The sequence below is a fragment of the Lepisma saccharinum genome, chromosome 21, assembly GCF_977018435.1.
Source record: "Lepisma saccharinum chromosome 21, izLepSacc3.1, whole genome shotgun sequence".
NCBI classification, from domain to species: Eukaryota; Metazoa; Arthropoda; class Insecta; order Zygentoma; family Lepismatidae; genus Lepisma; species Lepisma saccharinum.
This window is the reverse complement of record NC_139249.1, coordinates 24,324,443-24,345,565: the sequence shown is the minus strand read 5'-3', so window position 1 is coordinate 24,345,565 and position 21,123 is coordinate 24,324,443. Positions and strand designations below refer to the sequence as shown.

The 21,123-nt window shown below is 39.2% G+C and overlaps 2 protein-coding genes across 4 annotated transcripts in view; both read left to right on the top strand.

The window, feature by feature from the left end:
• The first annotated feature begins 2,027 nt into the window (after positions 1 to 2,027).
• LOC146004108 (uncharacterized) lies at positions 2,028 to 2,453 on the top strand. The gene has a single exon (XM_083142772.1). It carries the CDS (start codon positions 2,028 to 2,030, stop codon positions 2,451 to 2,453), a length of 426 nt encoding a protein of 141 aa, XP_082998898.1.
• Positions 2,454 to 5,798: 3,345 nt separating this feature from the next.
• The window catches only part of synr (BH3-only protein sayonara), an 85,885-nt gene continuing 70,560 nt past the window's right edge, over positions 5,799 to 21,123 (top strand). For all 3 annotated transcript variants that reach the window (XM_083142559.1, XM_083142558.1, XM_083142560.1), the window contains exons 1-2: positions 5,799 to 5,879; positions 20,053 to 20,155. In XM_083142559.1, coding sequence (XP_082998685.1) covers positions 20,057 to 20,155 — 99 coding nt within the window. In that variant the 5' untranslated portion in view covers positions 5,799 to 5,879; positions 20,053 to 20,056. The remainder of the gene's footprint in view (positions 5,880 to 20,052; positions 20,156 to 21,123) is intronic.

Below are 21,123 nucleotides of genomic sequence, written 5' to 3'. Positions count from 1 at the left end.
AATAGCGTCCGTTTTAGGAACTGACATTACTTGTCAAGTCCACGTGAAGTAAATGAGATGTTGCCAATTCGGTTTCTTTAGAGATTTCTTAACGTGAGGTTGCGGTTATCTTTTCTAGGTTATGTTATTATGCTGTGCTCTTTTTATATACAACTAGCTGATACCCGGCGTTGCCCGGGTATTTATTTATGCCAACCTTCTATTAGACAGGAAAATAATTAATTCTAACTATAGTGTAAAATGAACTTAGAGTTGAACGGCAATGGGAGTGTCACTATTCATCTCAGCGGCCCCGAAATCTATGGATACCACACTATATAGCGTTTGTTAGAACCTGTCCCGTTTCCCGCGCTACCGATCGCTCGACAGTTTCGGTGCCAATGAGAAACGAGGAAAAAATCGTCTGCTGGGCAGCGAGTAGCGAATGGAAGCCAGAAGAGAGGCGCTTACGCAAACGATGTTGCCACGTTGCGGTCTAACTCCCACGTGTCTTTTGTTTGTGTCTTGAAGAAGCTTGTTTTGTAAGCATGGTGCTGATTAGTGTGGTGTGCTGATTTGTGTATTCTTGCGTTTTAAAATATCCAGGATGGAATTTATTCTGGTGATATTTGCTTGTGTCGTTTTTGTGTTTAGTGTCATTTTAGCTGGAACAATCAGGAAGGGAAACCGCTGCAGTCGGACGCTAGAGAGTTGGTTACACGTGTTCATGCTTTCATCAAGGAGGAATTTGAGGCGTGCCGAAACAAAAGAGCTTTCTGTCGGTAAGTCTTGTTGTGTATAGGGCAGTCAAAGCAACGGGTCTTAGCACAATAACTGTCCGACGAATTCTGAGAGAGAAGGAAGCGGATGATGATAGAAATTCTCCACTCAAGACGACTGGAAAGAAGAGAAAATATGCAAAGAAAAGGAAATGTGATGTGGATGATTTTGATTGTGATTACTAGATCCCGGAAGTTCAGGCATTTATTTTCGTTAAAATAGGCAGGCAAAAAGGCATTTATAATGTGGAAAATAGGCACTAAAAATGAAAAAAAGGCAAAATAAACAAAAAAGGCACATTTGGAAGTCGCTTACTTTTATCTATAATTTCTGGCAAAATGTTAAAATCTACATTGGGAAGAGCATTTCAATTTTCACCAAATTCACGCACGTAACCATGTAACTTACCACTTAATGGCACACTAAATTTCGGCATGATGACAACTACACGATCCTTTCCCTCCAAAGTGCAGAACTAAACTAAAGATAGAAAACTTGATTTTGGAATGGATGCAAAGGTCCTTGGGCATTAGTGCTATTTCTTGTCAATAACGTCCTGACATGGACGCTGGACGTGATGACGTAATTGTGCAGATGTTCTGCAACAGGTTTTCAGCAGTCAATCATGCACAAGGAAATGTTAACCGAAAGCCAATATCCTAACTCAGCATGAAATACTTTTCTCTCACACTTTTCTCCTTCAGCAATGTTAAAACATGCGTGAGTTCAATATTACTTAAATAAACCGAAAATTATTCACATAATAAACGGAAGAAAAATAAATGCCAACAACTTTTTTGGGAGAAAAATAATTTATATACACACTTTTTTTTTTTAAAAAAATGGTCCAATTTCATTGAAAAAGGCAATAAAAGGCATTATAATTAAAAATAGGCAGTGGGGTCCCAAATAGGCAAACTAGGCAAAATGAAAAGGCTTCTAAAACATTCGAAACAACATAAAAAACGTATATCCGAAAAAATTTTATCAATATATCCAGTAGATAAAAAGAGGCATTTTGCCAAACTTCCGGGCTCTAGTGATTACATACGACGCACAATATACAATATGTATAAAACTGATTGAATTCCCAGTGTAAGTAATATTTACAAACAAGCGAGGAGAGCAATAAATTTTGAAGGTGCTTTGTGGTAATTTAGAAATGTTCTTCAAAATATGGGTTTTGTATATAAAAAAATGAAGGCTTCAGAACTTTCTTAATGGAAAGAAACGACATTGTGGTTCGAAGAAATAATTTTCTACGGACAATGAGACGTTTCCGAGAAGCCGGTCGACACATTGTTTACACGGACGAAACGTGGGTGAATTCCGGCCATACCAAATCAAAGATATGGCTCGAGGGCGACAAACCACTCCCTGTAAACATGCCTTTAGGGAAAGGTCAAAGGGTCATCGTCGTTCACGCAGGGTCTTCGTTAGGCTTCGTCACAAATGCCTTACTCGTGTTTAGGTCCAGATTCACCAAAGATTACCACGAGGAAATGGACAGTGACAGGTATAAAAAGTGGTTCACGGATCAGCTACTTCCCAACATTCCTCCAAACTCCGTGATAGTAATTGATAATGCTCCATATCATTCAAGAGAAATTAATAAAGGACCCACATCAAAATCGAGAAAGGGCGAACTTCAGTTATGGCTACAGGAACACAACCTTTTTATGACGCTGATATGACGAAATCGCAACTTTATAAACTCGTGTGTGAAAACAAACCCAATTTCAAGCAATACGAAATCGACACTTTGGCACAAGTGAATGGCCATACAATAGTGCGAATGCCGCCATACCATTGTGAGTTTAATGCAATAGAACTTATATGGTCACAAGTCAAGGGATACATTGCCAAACAACACCAAATTTAAACTTTCGGCCATCGAATCGTTGTTAGAAACATCAGTAAATAAAATATCAAAGGAGAATTGGTTCAGGAAACAGAAGAATTTTATTTCAATACAGACCAACTAATGGATGATATTATTGATAGATTTGTTATCGATCTAAACACGGACGAAGACGATGACGATAGTAACGATGAAGATGATGAACAACGAAGATCCAATAGTTAGGACGAAGATCTCGGAGTACAACATATATTTGTGCATTTCCGCGTATTTAATTCGCAGCCGTGTATTTTTGTGTATTTTCGCGTATTTTATTCGCAACCGTGTACATTTCCGTGTATATTACTCGCTGCCTGTCTTCGGTTTTCCCCAGCACGGAGTTCACGCGGCCTGCAGCGGCAATGCCGCGTGGTTTCTGCTAGAAAAGCCAGCGATCAGCAAGCGCGGGAAGCGGGACATTTTGTAACAAACGCGGTATAATATCGGTCGTTTTACATGTCACCCCCTTCCCAGTCCAACCTTAGGGGTGCCAGGTGTGTATTAGAGTTGAAGGCATTGGGAGTGTCACTATTCATCTTAGCGACCCAAAAAACTATGGATTCCACACTAATATCGGTCATTCTCGCAACACAAATTCATATCAGCCTGAATGTTAGACAACCCGAGAAACACTATAGTTGTGCGGGATTGCATACAGTCACGGATGTCTGTGCGGAATTTAATATAGGTCGTTTTGGATTATTTTTACATGTCACCCCTTCCCACCCCAACCCTAAGGGTTCTAGAGGTGTCTTACCCCCCAAAATATTATTTCCAGATTGCAAGTGATACGTGCACCAGGTTTGGTTGAAATTGCTCCAGATGTTCGGGAGTTATGCAGGAACAAACAAACGTATACACCCACATACATCCATTTTTATATATAGAGAGAGATATAAGATGTGGAGACCTTGGGAGTGTAACGTCGAAGTTCGTGTTGGATGTCTAAACACTCAGAAAAACAAGTGCTCGCGTTCGGTCGGCATCCTCTCGAACTATGGCAAAGATACCGAACTGACGTTCCAGTGAGAACTTAAACCATACATAGAAGTTACTTTGAGAGACTCAAAGCTATAAGTTCAAAAGACTGGGGGGCGTTCGAAGAGAAGAAACTGAAGAAAAGGATCTTCAGACTTTGCTCTTGCCAACCTCCTTGGTGAAGTGGTTAGCACAGTGCAATACAACGCCAGGGGTCCCGGGTTCGAATCCCGGACTGAGAATGAGTGTTATTTGTGAGTGACCAAGGCGCGAAATGGAGATTTTCACGAAAGTTAACGCTTTACTTCGTTACCATGGTGTTGTCTGTTTTATGTCTACGATCACGACAGAGACAGGAAGGCCAACCCCGTGAGTGCCCGTTCATCAATTTCATCATATCATCACTCATCCTCTTCATCGCGATTACCCAAAAGTGGCAGAAAGGCGAAGTAAATTAAACCAAATCAATCAATGAAAACTTTGATCTTGCCACGTGTCTACATTATTCGATTTTTAAAAATATTTGTTACTTTACATAGATTCTCTTGGGTCTAATCGGGATGAATGGCGATTACATTAAATTGATGAAGTGACGCTGAAACTTGGGCCTATCGTCAGCAAGATTTGCTTAGATGCACCGTAGAAATCAATTCAAACCGTTCAATATTATAAACAATAGCAATAAACTATAATATATTCATTAAATAAACCGCAATCTAATAAAAAAATATTTAGACTTACTTGTAGTTATAGTTTTAGGATTACGATATTTTCATAAAGAATTGTTATGCATGTAGTACAATTACTGCTTTTTCTCCGTACAATTCTGCTCCTATGCTGAAAAATTCTTGATCAAGGGAATGAATGGATTTATTTGTAAATACAGTAAAACCTCGTTAATCCGGGCTAATGGAGGGGAATAAGTCGTTCGGATTAACTGAAGTAACCTAAAAGAACAGTAGAAAGTGCATTAAAACTCCGTTTATAGCAACAAAACACGTTTATTATGGTGTATTTAAAGGGCATAGACCAAAATACACTATACAGTACAGTACAAAGGCTGCGGGAAACAGAATTTCATCAGTGGTTGACTGCCTTTTCTTTGGGAAGTTCTCTTGTTGACTTCTAGCCACATTTAAAACCTTGCATTCTGCTTTTTTTCTTTATTCTTGGCATAACTTCAACTTGGTAACAACAACGTTATTTTGTAGTATATTTGCAAATCGTGGTATGGAAGCTCGAGAAACGCTATTTTTATTTCCATATTTTTACATATATGAGTTTTTAGCACATATCTGACTTATTTTTACATATAATATTCATATTTTCAAACAATTTCCGACAACACATGGTTTTACACAGATTTAAAGCTTATAGAAGATTTAATCCATAAAGTTTATGTTGTGTGACCTCTGAAATTTTGAAAACTTTAATCTTAAGATTAAGCAGTAGAATATGAAAATATGAACGGGTATTTTGCACTCAATTCTAACGCAGGTTTTACTTTTGCTATTCTGTTCGAATACTAATTGAAGTATATTTATATTGTTAACGATAAAAATAATACGCTTTCTGTTTGTTGTTTATTTGATAGATTGAAATAAGCGATGTTAATTTCCTAGGAACGGGTGGACCTTTCCCCCTCCCCCCAACGACCATGGACGCGACCAGAAAATGTAAATGTTACTTGTAATTTTATTGTACACCCAACGGCAAAAGAAATGAAAGGCGAATTGAACTTCACTATTTTTATTGCCTTTTTTCCATACTGTGATGATAATGAATTGGAATAAAAACATCAATAAGTTGAGGGTATCTGCTTAGAATCAATACGATTCTGTTCTTCACAAAAAAATGTACAATAAATAACAATGAAAACAGCGATAGATTAATTTTCCTACCATTTCCTTTGCCGTTGGCTGTACAAAACACTTGTAAATGCAATGCGTGGCTCTATTTTTGATACAATCCCGAATGTGGTGACATCTATGAGAGACGGTGCGTAACTACGCGTCCACGGAGGAAAGAAAGTGCTGTCCTCTGTTGCACTGGTGCGGAAAAATCCTTGAGGACGAATCCTTGGTGGTCTAAATGGTGTTTACCTGTTGCTATGGGACACCGGGGTGGTGCGACATGCCGGCCAAGAAATCGACAAACCTCTTGCAGACCAATTGAGGGAGGATGGACTCGGGGTATCCGAATCGTAGCTCAGGAGACAGAACTGTCGGAAGAAGATATTAAGGTAAGTTCATACGATGTTTTGGGGGAAGGGTCTTAATTTTCTTGGGAAGGGGGAAGTTGATTGATATCGACAAAAGTAAAAGCTTTATTTGTTCGAGTACTTATCGGAAATATTGGGGAAAGCATTCTTGTGTGACAGACTGGGGCAAAATCTAGAGAGAAAGATACAACAGAAAAATAGAAAGGAAATAGAAGAATTAGTAAGCAAGTGCCACCTGGACCCTCCCTATGATCGGTCAGCCTGACCATAGGAAGGGTCCAGGTGGCACTTGCTTACTAATTCTTCTATTTCCTTTCTATTTTTCTGTTGTATCTTTCTCTCTAGATTTTGCCCCAGTCTTTGACTCTATTTTCTCTTGCTTATTTCCTTTCCTTCTGTTTATTGCTTTTATTACCTTTTCTCTCCCGTTTGTTGTCTAGTTTCCTCCTTTCTTCTTCCCCTCTCTCTTTCTCTCACATAAAAGTAAAGTGTTGGACCACGCCATGAAGGCGTATAGGGGGTGTGGGGGTAACGCCCCACACTTTCTTGATCCGGTCGTGAGTGAGGATGATGTTATCAGCACCACGCCCCTGACCGCCTTTACCCCCCAGGTTTCCCCAGGTACCCCCAGGTACCCATGTTATTCGACGCTGGGTGGGCGCCGGGGCCGCTTCCATCGTTAGAAAAGTTCCCGGATTTGAACCGGCCGGGGATCGAACCCGGGACCTTTAGCATGGTAGTCAGACGCGTTACCGACTGAGCCACCGCGGCCACCATCTTCACATATCTCAACTTTTTTAAGTACTATTTTTCCACTTTTTCGTTTATATTCTCTCCCCCATATATACCACTTTCATTTAATTCTCTTTCCAGTATCTTGCTTCTCCCCCACCACATTTTTCTCCATATTTCAAATTTCTTTTCAAAATCATATTTTCACTGTCTGTCCAATTCGCTTCTATTCTCCTACCTCTTTTTACTTCATCCTTCTCTCACGTTTCTTCTACTTAATTCTCTATTCACTATGTATCTTACTCCTATTCTCGCTCCCCTCGTTAGGGTTCATGATGTCTCTGGTGCATGAAAAGACAGAAGTAATGTTTTTCTCGATCAGAAAAATATCTTCACTTCGCTGACATTCTTCGGAAAAAATAATCCTCAGTTTCCAAATTCTGACGTCACTAATGCTAAATGCTATTAGAATATGACTTGAGTGGCATTTTAAATTTTTCTCTGAACTATGTCATGGCTCCTACTTTTATATACCGTCCATTGCGTACAACTATCTGGATTAAAATTTAAATTCTGATTTGTACTGAAATATTCCTTCCTCTTTACAATAAATCTGAAATCATATATTTTATCTTACGGTAAAGTTGGGTAATTTCGTATTGTTTCAATATCATCTAGTCTTACTTCATTGGTAGAGGGGAGGGGTACAAGGCATACCAAGGGGGCATGCTCCTCCCTTTCTGTTGTCGTCACTTGTCTGTGCAACGCTTAACAAGAGAAATGGGCAAAGCGACATTTCTTCGCTAATTCCGTCAATGTTTTTAGCAACCGGCCCCTGATTTGTCAAAGGCATGAACAACACCAAAGGTTATAAGATAAAAACGACAGGGTGTCTACAATTTAGTAAAAATACAATTCCATGAGTTTTCCAGATTTTCCAAAGTCATTAGGGCAATTTAGGTATTTACAATACGTGTGAGGTCACTAAAATTTAGTTAAACATCGCACTTAACCAAGTTAAAACTAATAACGGAAGGGAAACTGAACAGACATTGACTGTTGGAGAGGGCTATCAGGAGTGAGATTTTATATAATACTTACCACTTGACTGACTGGCAAAGAATTCCTTTTTACAAAACATCATAACAATTACAGCATCAATAATACATAATTATAATAAATTTAATAATATATGTATTAATACTAATATCAACCAAAATTGCAACAAGAAAGTGTTAAATGTAAATACAGAAAATTCCCTGACATTCGCTACGAGACTCGGCGGCAAGCGGCCCGGCATCAGCGCTTCTCTTTCCCGGTGAACGGGTCCGCGACAGTCGCTTATATTAAACCTCGTAAAAAAGTTTAGAGTAACATGGTCAGTTCTGAATAAAAGTGGAAAGGAAAATGGGGAAATAAAGTATACAAAGACAATACGCACACCATCCGTGAGTTAAAAGAGAGTATTGTACGAGAAATCGGGAGAATTACAGTAGACGAACTTGCACGTGTAAATGCCAATTTCCTTCGGAGATGCCAGGAATGAGTTGCAGCAGAGGGACATCATTTTCAACACCTTCTGTAGTCAAGGTTAGTACCCAATATGAAAACTGTAATTTTAATAGCCGACTCTAGCGACTGTCTCTGGCCAGTTCACCGGGAAAGACAAGCGCTGATGCCGGGCCGCTTGCCGCCGAGTCTCGTAGCGAATGTCAGGGAATGCTCTGTAGCTACTAACAGTAGCGGCGATTGGTTTCCAAGACTAGGGGGAGGGGCAAGGTGCCAAAACTGAGAGGGCAAAGACAATTTACTCTCCCTCATAGATAAGATTTAGCATAGTGCGGGGACAAAAGTGGCTAAAAGTGTGAGGAGCAACTGCCCCCCAAGATTCCTACTTGCAAATACAGTAAAATCTCGATAATCCGGACCCCGATAAGCCGGACTTCGCTTAATCCGGACAGGCAAATGGCCAAAAAAAGAAAAGAGCAGAATGCAAGGTTTTAAATGTGGCTAGAAGTCAACAAGAGAACTTCCCAGAAAAAAGGCAGTCAACCACTGATGAAATTCAGTTTCCCGCAGACTTTGTACTGTACTGTATAGTGTATTTAGGCCCATGCCCTTTAAATACATCATAATAAACGTGTTTTGTTGCTATAAACGGAGTTTTAATGCACTTTCTACTGTTCTATTAGGTTGTTTCAGTTAATCCGGACTTTCGTTAAACCGGTCAACTTATCCCCCCCATTAGTCCGGATTAACGAGGTAATAGTTTTTCTCCTAAAGTATTTAAAATGCAATTTCTACTGTAACTGCCAGTAATATTCAGTATATCAAACTGAGGTAAAGTTTGTTCACAAGAAATTTAAAATTTCTTCCCTCTTATTTTCTTCTTCCAGAAACACAGTCAATTTCTCTCACATTTCCATGACTTTTGAAGGATTTCCAGACTGGTAGACACCATGAAACACGCCTACTTAGGCATGAACCGACCAGTTACAGCACGCAAGGTGACACAGCAGACCGTAGTCAAAATTTATTTAGTGTAGTGCAATTTTAAGAAAATTTGAAAACTTTAAGCTAGCTGTACGGGTATGAAAAACGCTGTCACCATAACCCTTTTTTAAATCTTAATCACAACTGTCAAATACAAATTTATGGATGTACTGGAAAGCTAGAATCGAAAAAGATGCTTTTTCGACATACCCATACAGTGAGCTACGACGCCAGGTGTCCCGGATTCGAATCCCGGACTGGGCATAGTCGCGATTAACCAAAAGTGGCCGAAAATCGACAAAAATAGCCAAATTCAATCAAACAATGAGTTTTAGGTTGTGGAAAGTAATTTGAACTCCATGTTAATTTTCTTTGTTAGAATGACTCTGAAATGGACAATAAACAACATTTATGCAGAATATTTAAGCGAGGATTCGAACTCAGGTATCGGGCATACCGTGCCACTGCTCTACCAACCGAGTGTTTGACCTGCGTGGAATTGTCGGTCAGTGCATTTTTCTGAAATTTACCTTACATTTCCTTTGTGTTACAAATCATAAGGTAAAAATTCTTGACCATTAGTGTGGGCGATTGGCTGCAAAAACTGGGGAACCAAGGACAGTTACCTTCTCCTGGTAAACGAAGCATATGATAAAGGAAAAAAAGTACCAAAGATGGGAGACAACTGCCCACCTAATCGCAGCCACTGTTAGTAATTGATAATTTATTTCCGTGGAAAGAATTCTCTGGTTTAACGATTTATCCACTCAATCAGAACACTCACTCAAATTTTCACGAAGCCCCTTATAGTTTTCAGTAATGTTTAGTGTATGGCCATTTTGGTGCCATTCAGTGGCGTATACTTGGTTAAGAACCTGGGCTATCGCACCATATCATAGTGTTCGAATGGACAAAAATTTGCTGGTGGGGGTGTTCTTGTTTTTTTTAACTCATTTGGGGTGGTGAGTTGAAGTGATGTGACTCTGATTAAAAATATATACCTCATAAATAAAACATGGAAATGTACACTGTCAGTAAGGAAAGGATTTCAAGAATTTCATTCTTATTTGCATAAATAAGAGGCCCATATTGTGAAATATTATGTAGGCCTATATACGAGAATAAAAATAAAATTTTAACCTACATATTTTCATGATTTTAAGTTTGGATACTCCTTGTTGGCGCAGTGGTAACGTAGTTTCCTTTAAACTAAGGAGTCCCGGGTTCGATACATGGTGGTTTAGATACCACTCTAACTGTAGGTCCGATCCCCATTAGCTTATCTGTTCATAAAGTGGAGATACAAGAAAAATCCACAACGATTTGGAGCTTATCGTCATTCGAAAGCCGAATAGACAGCTTGTTAATCATGTCCCTCATTTCAGTTCACTACACAACACAGCACATATCATGCACAAAAATACAATCCACTCACTACTGTATTCACACGCTGCCTCTAAATAAATTCCACGCACCAATACCACTCGACGCGATCTAGACTAGAACTGGTCCTTCCTTTCGGTAATTTTTAGATGCACTCATAAACCATTCCCGCTCAGCCTACAATTTTCTACTCCCCACTGTATCTCTAGTTGTTTGAAGGTCAACGACCTCTTTTTCAACTCCTCTGCAAGCGTTCAATGATGTTCTTGTCCCTGCATGTGACACACTTCCCCCTTGCTGCGATAATTTCGCTTCAAAATTCCCCATTCCTAGGAAAATTACATGCTGGGAAAAATTGTTTGGAACATTGACCCAGACTGTTGAGGAAGTTCAGAGGGTTTTTCCCCCGCCATATGCAACCCTGTTCTCTCTCAAGTAAGAGTTTGGCTCCACAATTCCCCGATCCTGGGGAAATTACATGCTGGGAAAAATTGGTTTGCAACATTGATCGGGGTCCTGTCAAGCTTGACCACGCTGGCCCACGTGGAGTTGCCCGCCGGTGATGGGCCAGCCGTCTCGCGAATTCAAAGAAAGCAGGCAATGTTTCCAACTCCTCTAAGAAATCAGGTTCATCTTCTTATTGAAATGAACAATTTTATGCACATTTTCTGATAGATATTTTTTGTGTATTTTATACACTGAGTCTGGGCTTCGCAGATATCCTAGATAGCCCCGAATATACGCCTCTAGTGCCATTCCATCCTTCCCCAGATTGCAAATTATAGATATCCGTTGCTCTGGTGCAGTAACTTGATTCAATCCTTAAGGGTTTATAGTTTGTAGATTCATTATAGCAGCAATTTCAAAGGTGCAGGACGAACAATTCATTAGAGCAGCAATTTCAAAGGTGCAGGACGAACGATTCATTAGAGCAACAATTTCAAAGTGCAGGACGAACGATTCATTAGAGAAGCAATTTCAAAGGTGCAGGACGAACGATTCATTAGAGCAGTAATTTCAAAGGTGCAGGACGAACGATTCATTAGATCAACACTTTCAAAGGTGCAGGAGGAACGATTCATTAGAGCAGCAATTTCAAAGGTGCAGGACGAACGATTCATTATAGCAGCAATTTCAAAGGTGCAGGACGAACGATTCATTAGAGCAGCAATTTCAAAGGTGCAGGACGAACGATTCATTAGATCAACACTTTCAAAGGTGCAGGAGGAACGATTCATTAGAGCAGCAATTTCAAAGGTGCAGGACGAACGATTCATTAGAGCAGCAATTTCAAATGTGCAGGACGAACAATTCATCAGAGCAGCAATTTCAAAGGTACAGGACGAACGATTCTTTAGAACAGCAATTTCAAAGGTGCAGGACGAACGAATGAATGAGAAAAGAACAGACCCTCATAATACAATGTATGTTAGAGCACAAGGGGTAAATTAATTGTATAAAACTGCTAAAATCGTGGTGCTATGAACACCCGGAAAATTAAGGGCCTCTAAGTGAAGTTACCTAATCTTATTTGTTCAATTAGTCGGGTGGTTGTACTCTGCTTTTGCTTCTTAACTAATTGATTAGATTTGAATTTTGTTATTTAGCGTCGCTTTTCTGCCACTTTTGGCTAATCGCTTAAATGAGGATGAGTGATGATGTGACGAAATTGATGTAGGGACACTCACAGTGAACACACATGTCCAGGACGGAAATCGCACCGGGGACTCCTGGTGTTAACCACTTCGCCACAGACGTCGGCGACTTCTTAACTATTGTAATGTTAAGCATAATGCTTTCAATATGAATGTGAACATTCAAACAAGTTTTACTACGAAATTTCAGCATATGAATGTAAATACTAGCTTTCAGCATCGATTTTCCCTTAATGTTCGTTGATGTGTTTAAAAAATCTAAATTATATCTTGAGGTAAACTGGTAAGAATCAGTTATCCAAGGCAGGAGAAAATGATGAAAAATGGTATTCTTAACTAACATTGGTGTGCTTGGCCAGTGCCGTATCAAAGTTTGTGGAGGCCCCTGGGCAAAATGTTTTGTGGGGGCCCCCCCATTTTTTTTATTATTTTTTTACTAGGAGCTTTATTAGCTCAATATGTTAACCACCAACTTTCAGCAGTGAAATGGTAGACCTGATTTTAGAATCAGTAGTCATTCACAATCGAACATATCACAGATAGGTTTGCAGGGAGAATAGCGCAGTAAAATAAAGGTACAGAACGAAAATTGTAGCGCTATAGCAGCAGTAAAATTCTGCCTATTATGAAGAGTGAACACCGTAACTACAATATATAGTAAATACTAAGGGGATTCAGACGGAAACAGAGCACTGAGCAGTAGACTGTACTTACGTTCATAATTTCTTATAAATTATATTATTTACAAGTAAGAGTAAATATGTCACTACATATACACGGTCCATCTACTGGACAATTACAGACAGGTTCATTGTGGAAATTGTAGTAACTATACTTTCTTCAATAAAATTTCCAAAAGTTTAACACTTAAAGTACACACACTTTTCTTGCCTTTTTCGCCGAAAATTCATCTACTATATCATCGAAGTCCAATTCACGAAGAAGTTCATGTTCGTTCATGTTCAATACTTAATAAACAAAGATTGGATAAGCGATCCTGTCCCATGTCAGCACGAAGCCTGTTTTTCACTAATTTCATTTTTGAGAAAGAACTTTCTCTGCTGCAGTTTGTTACCATTAAGACCAAATACATTCTAAAGAGAATTTCGACATTGGGAAATGTACTGCGGAACGGGTCCTTACATACAATATTATACATAGACAGTTCCATTGGGATGTCTTCCTGATGTTTGACATTGCTACTGTTTACTAGGTGTGCAAACTATATCAGCACATTCTCTAGCGAGGGTTGCAGATCCTCCTCGTAGATGCTCAGAAGCTCGCGAGCTGCAGATGTAATTTGTGATGGAGTTGCAAATTTTTCCCCCCTAGAAAAACTCACAGTTCTAATACGATGTTATTAACGAAATAAAGTTAAATACTTCGTAGGATTATTTATTATCTTAACCCTATCTGAGAATGATTGTTTGAATAAGTGTGCCTTATTTCCACACCACAGCCAAATCAATCCATGGTATATAGTATACTGAGCTTCAGATATCTACAAACAGATCGACTGAGCGCTGTGCTACATTGGATCCAGAACAGTGTAGACATACGACAATATTGAAGTTTTTTTTATTTTTAAAATACAACTTTTTATGTAATTTTTCACAAGTATAGACAGCTGGTTAAAAGATTGTTTTGGTGGAGGCCCTTAACAGCTTCCTTTTGGTGGGGGGCCCCAGGGCAATTGCCCCAGTTGCCCATAGGTTAATCCGGCCCTGTGCTTGGCACAGAACAGTGAACTATTTGTGTGCAGCCTCGGTGACGTTTACTTCCAAAAGTTAGGAATATCGTAACATACCCCATCTGTACGAATAGAATCTTGCCCAGACATGTCATAACCTGCTTCTAGATCTTGTTGAGGAAAGAGGTTTTTTACACAGGAAGTTGCCGTGGCTCACCTGGTGGAAGGTGAATGAAGGTCGGGGCAACATGAACAAAACCAAGTAATCTAGGTTGCGGGGTATTTTGATTGTCATCGCTGCGAGGAGTAACACTGCTAGGGGAGAGTCTGCTCGTACCGAACAGGGTGTTATCCCTTTACTGTAACCTGCCATTCTCAGTCACAAGGTTTGGGACTTGAACATCTGTCATGTCATTTACTTGCTTATTAGTTTAGTCACCTCTCATCTGGCCCTGTAGGGCCATAGCAGCCAGCAAGTGTTGTAATTTTCCAATTCATCTTGATTGCAAGTCGATAATGTTAATAGCGATCAATAACATTAATACACACCAGAGAAAGCAATGGCGGCGTTTCTACTACTTTTGCCCATCCCTGCAGAACTGATTTCGGGGAACCCTTTAATCCCCTCTGCTGGGGGAGTTACATAAATTGAGATTCATAACTTTCCCCTGTAGTTTCGCGGACAATAGATTTTTACATATAAGGAAATCTATAAGGAAGACCATTCATTTGCAAGGAAAATCGAAATAATAATAATAATAAAATAGATAAATTTTCTCTACATTGTGATGAATATAAAAGTTAGTAAGGTAGATTTTTTTGTCCCCCTATACGCCTTCATGGCGTGGTGCTATGCACAGGGGAACACTTTACCTTTTTTTCACTTTTTTTTTGTCAATGGCAACCATCAACCCTAGCTTCTTCTTAACATTAAAAAATCAACGATCACCAAAACTTCAAACAAACAGTAAAATTTACTTTTGTCAAAAGTTGCAGGTAATTTGAACTGTATTTACTATTACAGATAAAATAACTGAAAAAATATTAAAAATCTCAACAAAATACAATGTTCCCTAAAAATTGGATGTGACAAAATAACAAAAGTCTCTCCAGTTTGGAACCTTTTTGTTTCTCAAAAGTAAATATACATAACGTGACATCTGATGGGAAATCTCTAAAGCTGGCGACAGAGACTGGAATCCATGGCCTAAACCTTGAGGCGTTAATGGAAGCCTGTCGCCGAGCAACGGGATAATCGCACGATGAAGCAACTCGATAAATCGACCAAAAGCGCTGAATATTGCATGGCTTGACCGTGACCGATATTTTTGACCTCGGGGCGGGCAAAACAGATTATGAGACTCAGGTTTTCACGGAGGTCGATGGTGGTGTGCATGTCGAGTACAGAGAGACAGCTATTTGCCAACCTGAATCTTTTACTTGCTCATATATATTGCGAGAACCAATCCAATCATCGTGCGGTTACTTTAAATAAAAGTAAGTTCCAGCTCCTTATTGAGGTAGTAGCCGATGGAAAGAAACTCAGTTTTCTCATAGTTACGCGTACTTCAAAAGCAAATGTACTTACGTCACCAGCTAAACCTTATTGGAATGATACAGGTGACTCGTATAAATATGATACTTCCACGATTATTTGGGAGTATCGCAGTATCGGAATTTCGATTGGACTTGATTCTTGTTATTTAGCGTCGCTTTTCTGCCACTTTTGGCTAATCGCGACGAAAAGATAATAAAATGAATGAAGGGGCAGTCACAAAGAACATCCACGCCCAGGCCAGGATTCGAACCCGAGGCCCCTGGAGTTGAGCGCGCTGTGCTAACCACTGCGCCACGGATGTCGGCGTAACACACTTTCATAACCAGAGTTCGACCATCCTGGAATTTTCCATGGTTTTCCTCGCTTATGCCAGGCAAATGCTTGGATGGTACCCTAACATAGGCCAAATACGCTTTCAATCACAATTTGTAAGGCCATTTAAAAAGTTTTTAATTTAAGAATTCCAAATCCTTCACGAGCATTAGCTTCTTAAAAGACAAGTGTCGACGTGAATCATTGTAAACACAAAAGTAAATCTATAAAAGTAATTTAATCGGGTGACAGCGCCAGAAGTAAATGGATGGGGAAGCGGAATGAGACGGGAATATTTAACTGACTGCTGTTACATTTAATATACCCCTAAAGATCTATTTTTTTTCTATTTGTTGCTAGGACGGAAGGGGGAGGGCCTGTTACTGACGTTCTCTGGTGACGTCATTGATTTAATCTTAAAGAGTATTATGGAAGAAGTACTTATGTTTTCTAATTACTAATAGCTCTTCCATAGATACTCGAGAATAGAATGAAAAAATACTGGATAGCTATACGTAGCATATTTTAAAATAGTAGTAAACCGAAAATGCAATTGTGAAAACAGATTGGAATTATTATATTGTCCATATTTTTATTATTCCAAAGACAAAAACATCGATAACTGAATACATAAGAGGCGGCTGAAAAGTTCTGGCCCGACGAAGATGAAAATGATCTGCAATCCTGAAACTTTGCTGCTACTCGACATATTCGCCAGAAGTTAAACACACTTGGCACATGTTGCCTCAAGTTTCTTTAACCTTTCCACAAATAATTATTTTGTCTGGTCTGTAGCTATCACCTCTGAATCCTTGCAAAATGTCTGTTCTTTCAGTGTCTTACAAGGTTAGGAAATAGGTAATAGTCAGATTGAGAAAGATCTGGTCAGTAGGGTGGATGATCTATGATGTGAAACCCCAAGTCCTTCAAGACAGCCTTGTGTGAGGGAGCATTGTGCTGCAAAATGCAGAATACCTTTCCACATTCTTCTCCAACATGGCCCCTTCAATAACTTAAAACAAATTAAAGAATAATCCTGCAAATTGGCACATTTCGCCATGAAATATCACTCTTACCGAACGTACACAGTCAAACATTATTTCAGATATTGTGTGAACGAATATGCAGCTGAAGATGTCAAAGTTTTAATGTTCCACAAGCAAACGAAATATAACATGATCTGGCCTCCCTGGCGGTGTAACAAGCACAGCGAGCTACGACGCCAGGGGTCCCGGGTTCGAATCCTGGCCTGGATATGGGCGTTCTTTGTAAGTGTCCCTTCATCTCTTTCATCATATCATCACTCATCCTCATCTTCGTGATTGCTTAGCCAAAAGTGACAGAAATGCGAAGGAAAATAAATCAAGTAAAAACAAAAATGAAATGCAATGGTTTTTATAACATGCTGTGTCCCTCGTACTGGTAAGCGTTTTCTCATTTCCTTACTGTTCTTTTCGCTCTGTAACGTGGTCTGTTCCCAGACATTGAGTAATTCATATCGCACTCTCCCTGTTCCCTTTCACCCTGGACAGAGCGCTGGAAAGAGCATCACAGAGAGATTCCGGTCACCTTGCATTAAGCAAACTGCATCTGACAGAGGCCTCCGCAATGCAGCCGCGTTTTAAAAATACACTTGAGAGCGATACTCGTCAACAGACGACTTCTGTCTCTGCGTCATCACTCTGTCATGGCACGGCGAAACAACAGCGCCCACAGCCCTTTCCGCTCTTCAAAGAATCCAGAGTGACGTCTCCGTTTATGAACGCCACGTGCTGTAATTTAATTGCAAGTGCTTGGTGAATTTCTCATTGGATGTTCAGTCGAACTGGTCGCGAGCGGGTCTAGCTATATTTTTGGTATGTTGTTCATCTAGATCTTTCAGACAAGTGTTGGAGATGCGGACAATGTGGTGACTTTCCGGTGATGCTGTCACGATGGTGACGGGGTGTGTGGTGATGATGCTGATTCTTTGGAAACATAGTGACGGTGATGACTCTTCGAAGACACGGTCAGTTGTGGTGCCTTTCCGAGGGCACGGTGACGATGGTGACTTTTGAAAGATGCGATCAGGCTGTTGACTTTTAGGGGAACCTGGGGTGCCCACGGGGGGGTATTATGGCGCAGACTGCGTCATCGAAATTTTTGTGGGGGATTTTTTGCCATAATGTAATATAAAATTCAACATTTATATATTTTTCAAAATAAATGTAAAGACGTTTACACCTTAGGTACACCATATTTAATCCCTTAGATGAAGAAAATGCAGTATTTAGAGGTAGCAAAGCCCACAGGTGGGTTTGTGGACTCACGTTATGTCCAAGCAACTTACTTTTTAGTGGGGGGACGATTTTTTGTGATGGAAATTTGATGTGAAATAGTACAGCATTTGTTACAAGTTGAATTACGTTAATAACTATCCATTGCTGTTACATAAATAGCAAATTCTAGACTGCGAAGGAAATTGTAACGGATTATATTATTATTAAGGAAGTGGGGATATCCAACTCTTACACGTTGGGTCTTAAATCGACACGTGGATTCAGGTGGGGATTGAGTAATTATACGTTGGGGGAGGGGGGAGACAATATCCGACTATTGAATGTCAGTGTTAAATCTTAGATTATCCTGGGAATTTTAGTTAGGGGGCTTAGCATTCAATTTGGAGGGGATATCAAACTCTTGTGTATTAATATTACGTCTGAGATTACAGCGGAAAATGTGGTTTGGGGACGGAGATTTTTTTTTTTGGATGAGGTAATATCTAGGTACTCTTCAATATCAACAGTAAGTCCAACATTTTGGTTGGAGGATAGAATATTAAATTTGAGGGAAGGAGATATGGAGCTCTTAATAAAGTGTAAAATCTTCGATTGTCAAGGGATTTCTTTAGGGTTCGAACATTATATTTGTGAACTATATTTAGCGATATGGTATGCGCACTTTTCTGCACTGAACATGGGAAAAGAGAAGCTGGAAAAGAGCAAATATCGAGGGATCCTATGAAAGTATTGACGTCCCATTAAATTAATATTCTTGCAAGCCTGCAAAGAAATGGATATAAAAATGTTCTTACTCGCTTCGCTCGCAATCTTGCTATACAAAAATGTGTGTCTGACATTTTCATGAGACGATTGTGAAGAATTATACTATAGCTGCATTACAAGACAAACAATATTCTCGATATTTATTGATAATATAATTTCTTAAAATATAATGTTTAGTGTCGGTATACTGCTTAATTTAAAGCAGGTGAGTCATTTTGCTGATATGGCATATTATTGTATTATTGATTCCCTGTAGGCTATGCTGCAATAGCTGTACTAACTGTGTACTTCATAGTAACGCCTTGCACATTACTCGATAAAACAGGAAACTAAATAGTGTCAAATTCGCATTTCTAACTTATTGTTGCAGAGTAATTTTGCTTTGACATGTGAAATTTGCACTGAAGATGAAATCCATGTAATTATTGGTATGGATTACTAAAAAAATTGTAATTACCCCAAGCAGAGGGGTGGGTTCTTTGAAGGAGGAACCTTATTATATTCTCGTCCCGGCCTTTGGAATTTCTAGCTAGGGTTCTGTAATTTTCGATCTTAAGTTGTGTAAGACTTTGTGTTAAATACCCAAATTGTGGGTTATTAAAATCTTGTTCTCCAACCACAAACACTGTTTAAATACATATTTATATAATTATGACACTTGAGATTGCTAGCTTTCCGTTATTTCGAAAATTTGAATTATTGTGACGATGGTGACTTTTCGCAGATGTGATCAAGAAGCTGACAACTTTTCGATATGTTCACGGTCGTGACTTTGCGGATCGCGATAGTTGCTTTCGGGGGATGCGATCACAGTGATGACTGTCGGGGGGTACGGTCACAGTGACTATGAAAATGAGGTCACGGTGGTGACTTTTCGAAGATGCTGTCACGGTGGTCTTTCCGAGGACGCAGTAATAATGATGACTTCTCCGAGATATGGTGACTATGATGACTTTCTGAGTATTCAGTAACATGCCGTGAATTTCAAGAACACATTAACGGAAGTATTAAGTCACGAGAACAATGACATCCAATTAGGCCTATGTAGGAGTACAGTAACGTTAACATATGGTCATTTCAGCAATGCAGACATTTCGACCGCCGAGCATTTATTTGCAGCTACCGCATCGAAATTCTCGTCTTCAATAGATCCACATACGGCCGTATAATAGCACGAAAACAAAGCCAATATGCCAATAAGTTATTAACAAATACTCCTAAATATTTACACCTCGGCTGTGTAGTCACGATCGATACAGAACTACGAAAATATTTACATGATGCCCATTCTTCACTAGCGTGCATTTAATTTCTATTCTAATTTCAGACTGATGGGCCATGTTCCATGGATCAACCCACGTGACATGGGCTGCGGATCCAGCTCCAATGACAAGCAGTGGCCCCCAGACGGCGTCCCCAACATGGGAATGGTGAGTGACGATAGGAAGTATAGTTTAGTTGCAGCAGAGGTCAAAACTAACAACCAAACGGCAAAACTAAATGGTCCAGGTGTCCGACACCCCCCCCCCATAGACTTACCAAGCACTAAAATTAAGCAATTAAAATATTAGCATTGGTTGCATAATCAATGGTTATTAATATCCTCTGATCTTTTTAGAAGGCAAGGATTATATTGGGATCATACGGCTTTCAATCACATTACAACGAAAATTTATGTACACTACTACTCAAAATAATACGCATAAAATATTAATCAGAAACTTACTTTTCTCCAACTACATGTAACATAATTTTTGTTATTCGATAAATATTCAATTATTCATCTATTTGACATTAATTCATTGCCAGGGCACTTGTCTTTATGTAGGCGAGATGCGGGTAATGGCGGTCACCTAAGGGAAACATTTTATTACATCCAAGAAAAGCCACTAAATGTCTGCACAAAAATCGCACCCCATACTGCATTCTTTGTACTACGAAACTACCTAGTCAAATTCATCGAATTCTTTCTTACTTTTTTTTTTATCAAAAATAAAAATCGTAACCAACTGCTTTGACCGCAATTCCCAACACATGCAGGTAATAACGGTCACCAGGTTCCTGGTATATACAGTCAGAAAACATTTTGTTTTTCAAGTTTCAAAACATGTATTTCAATTTTACTCATTACAATTATGATCTACATAAGAAATTACTTGAATTTATAGATATAAAAATAATAAAAACTTCGTCTGTAATCAAAACTGATAGGCAACAATTAAAATTACGTCTTCTAAAGAAAAATGTAATGTCCTTTCGGAAGTTTTCAAATAATATAAAATAAGTTTTGAAAAAAAATAAGTAAAAATTAATCTATATAGAAGACACAGAAATAAAAATGAGTTTACTGACATTTAATGACACTTTTTCATACAAGAATCACAAACAAAATCTGCAG

Bases quoted from the DNA above. Each gene is read 5' to 3' on its own strand.
- LOC146004108 (XM_083142772.1), top strand. From the start codon at position 2,028: ATGAGACGTTTCCGAGAAGCCGGTCGACACATTGTTTACACGGACGAA.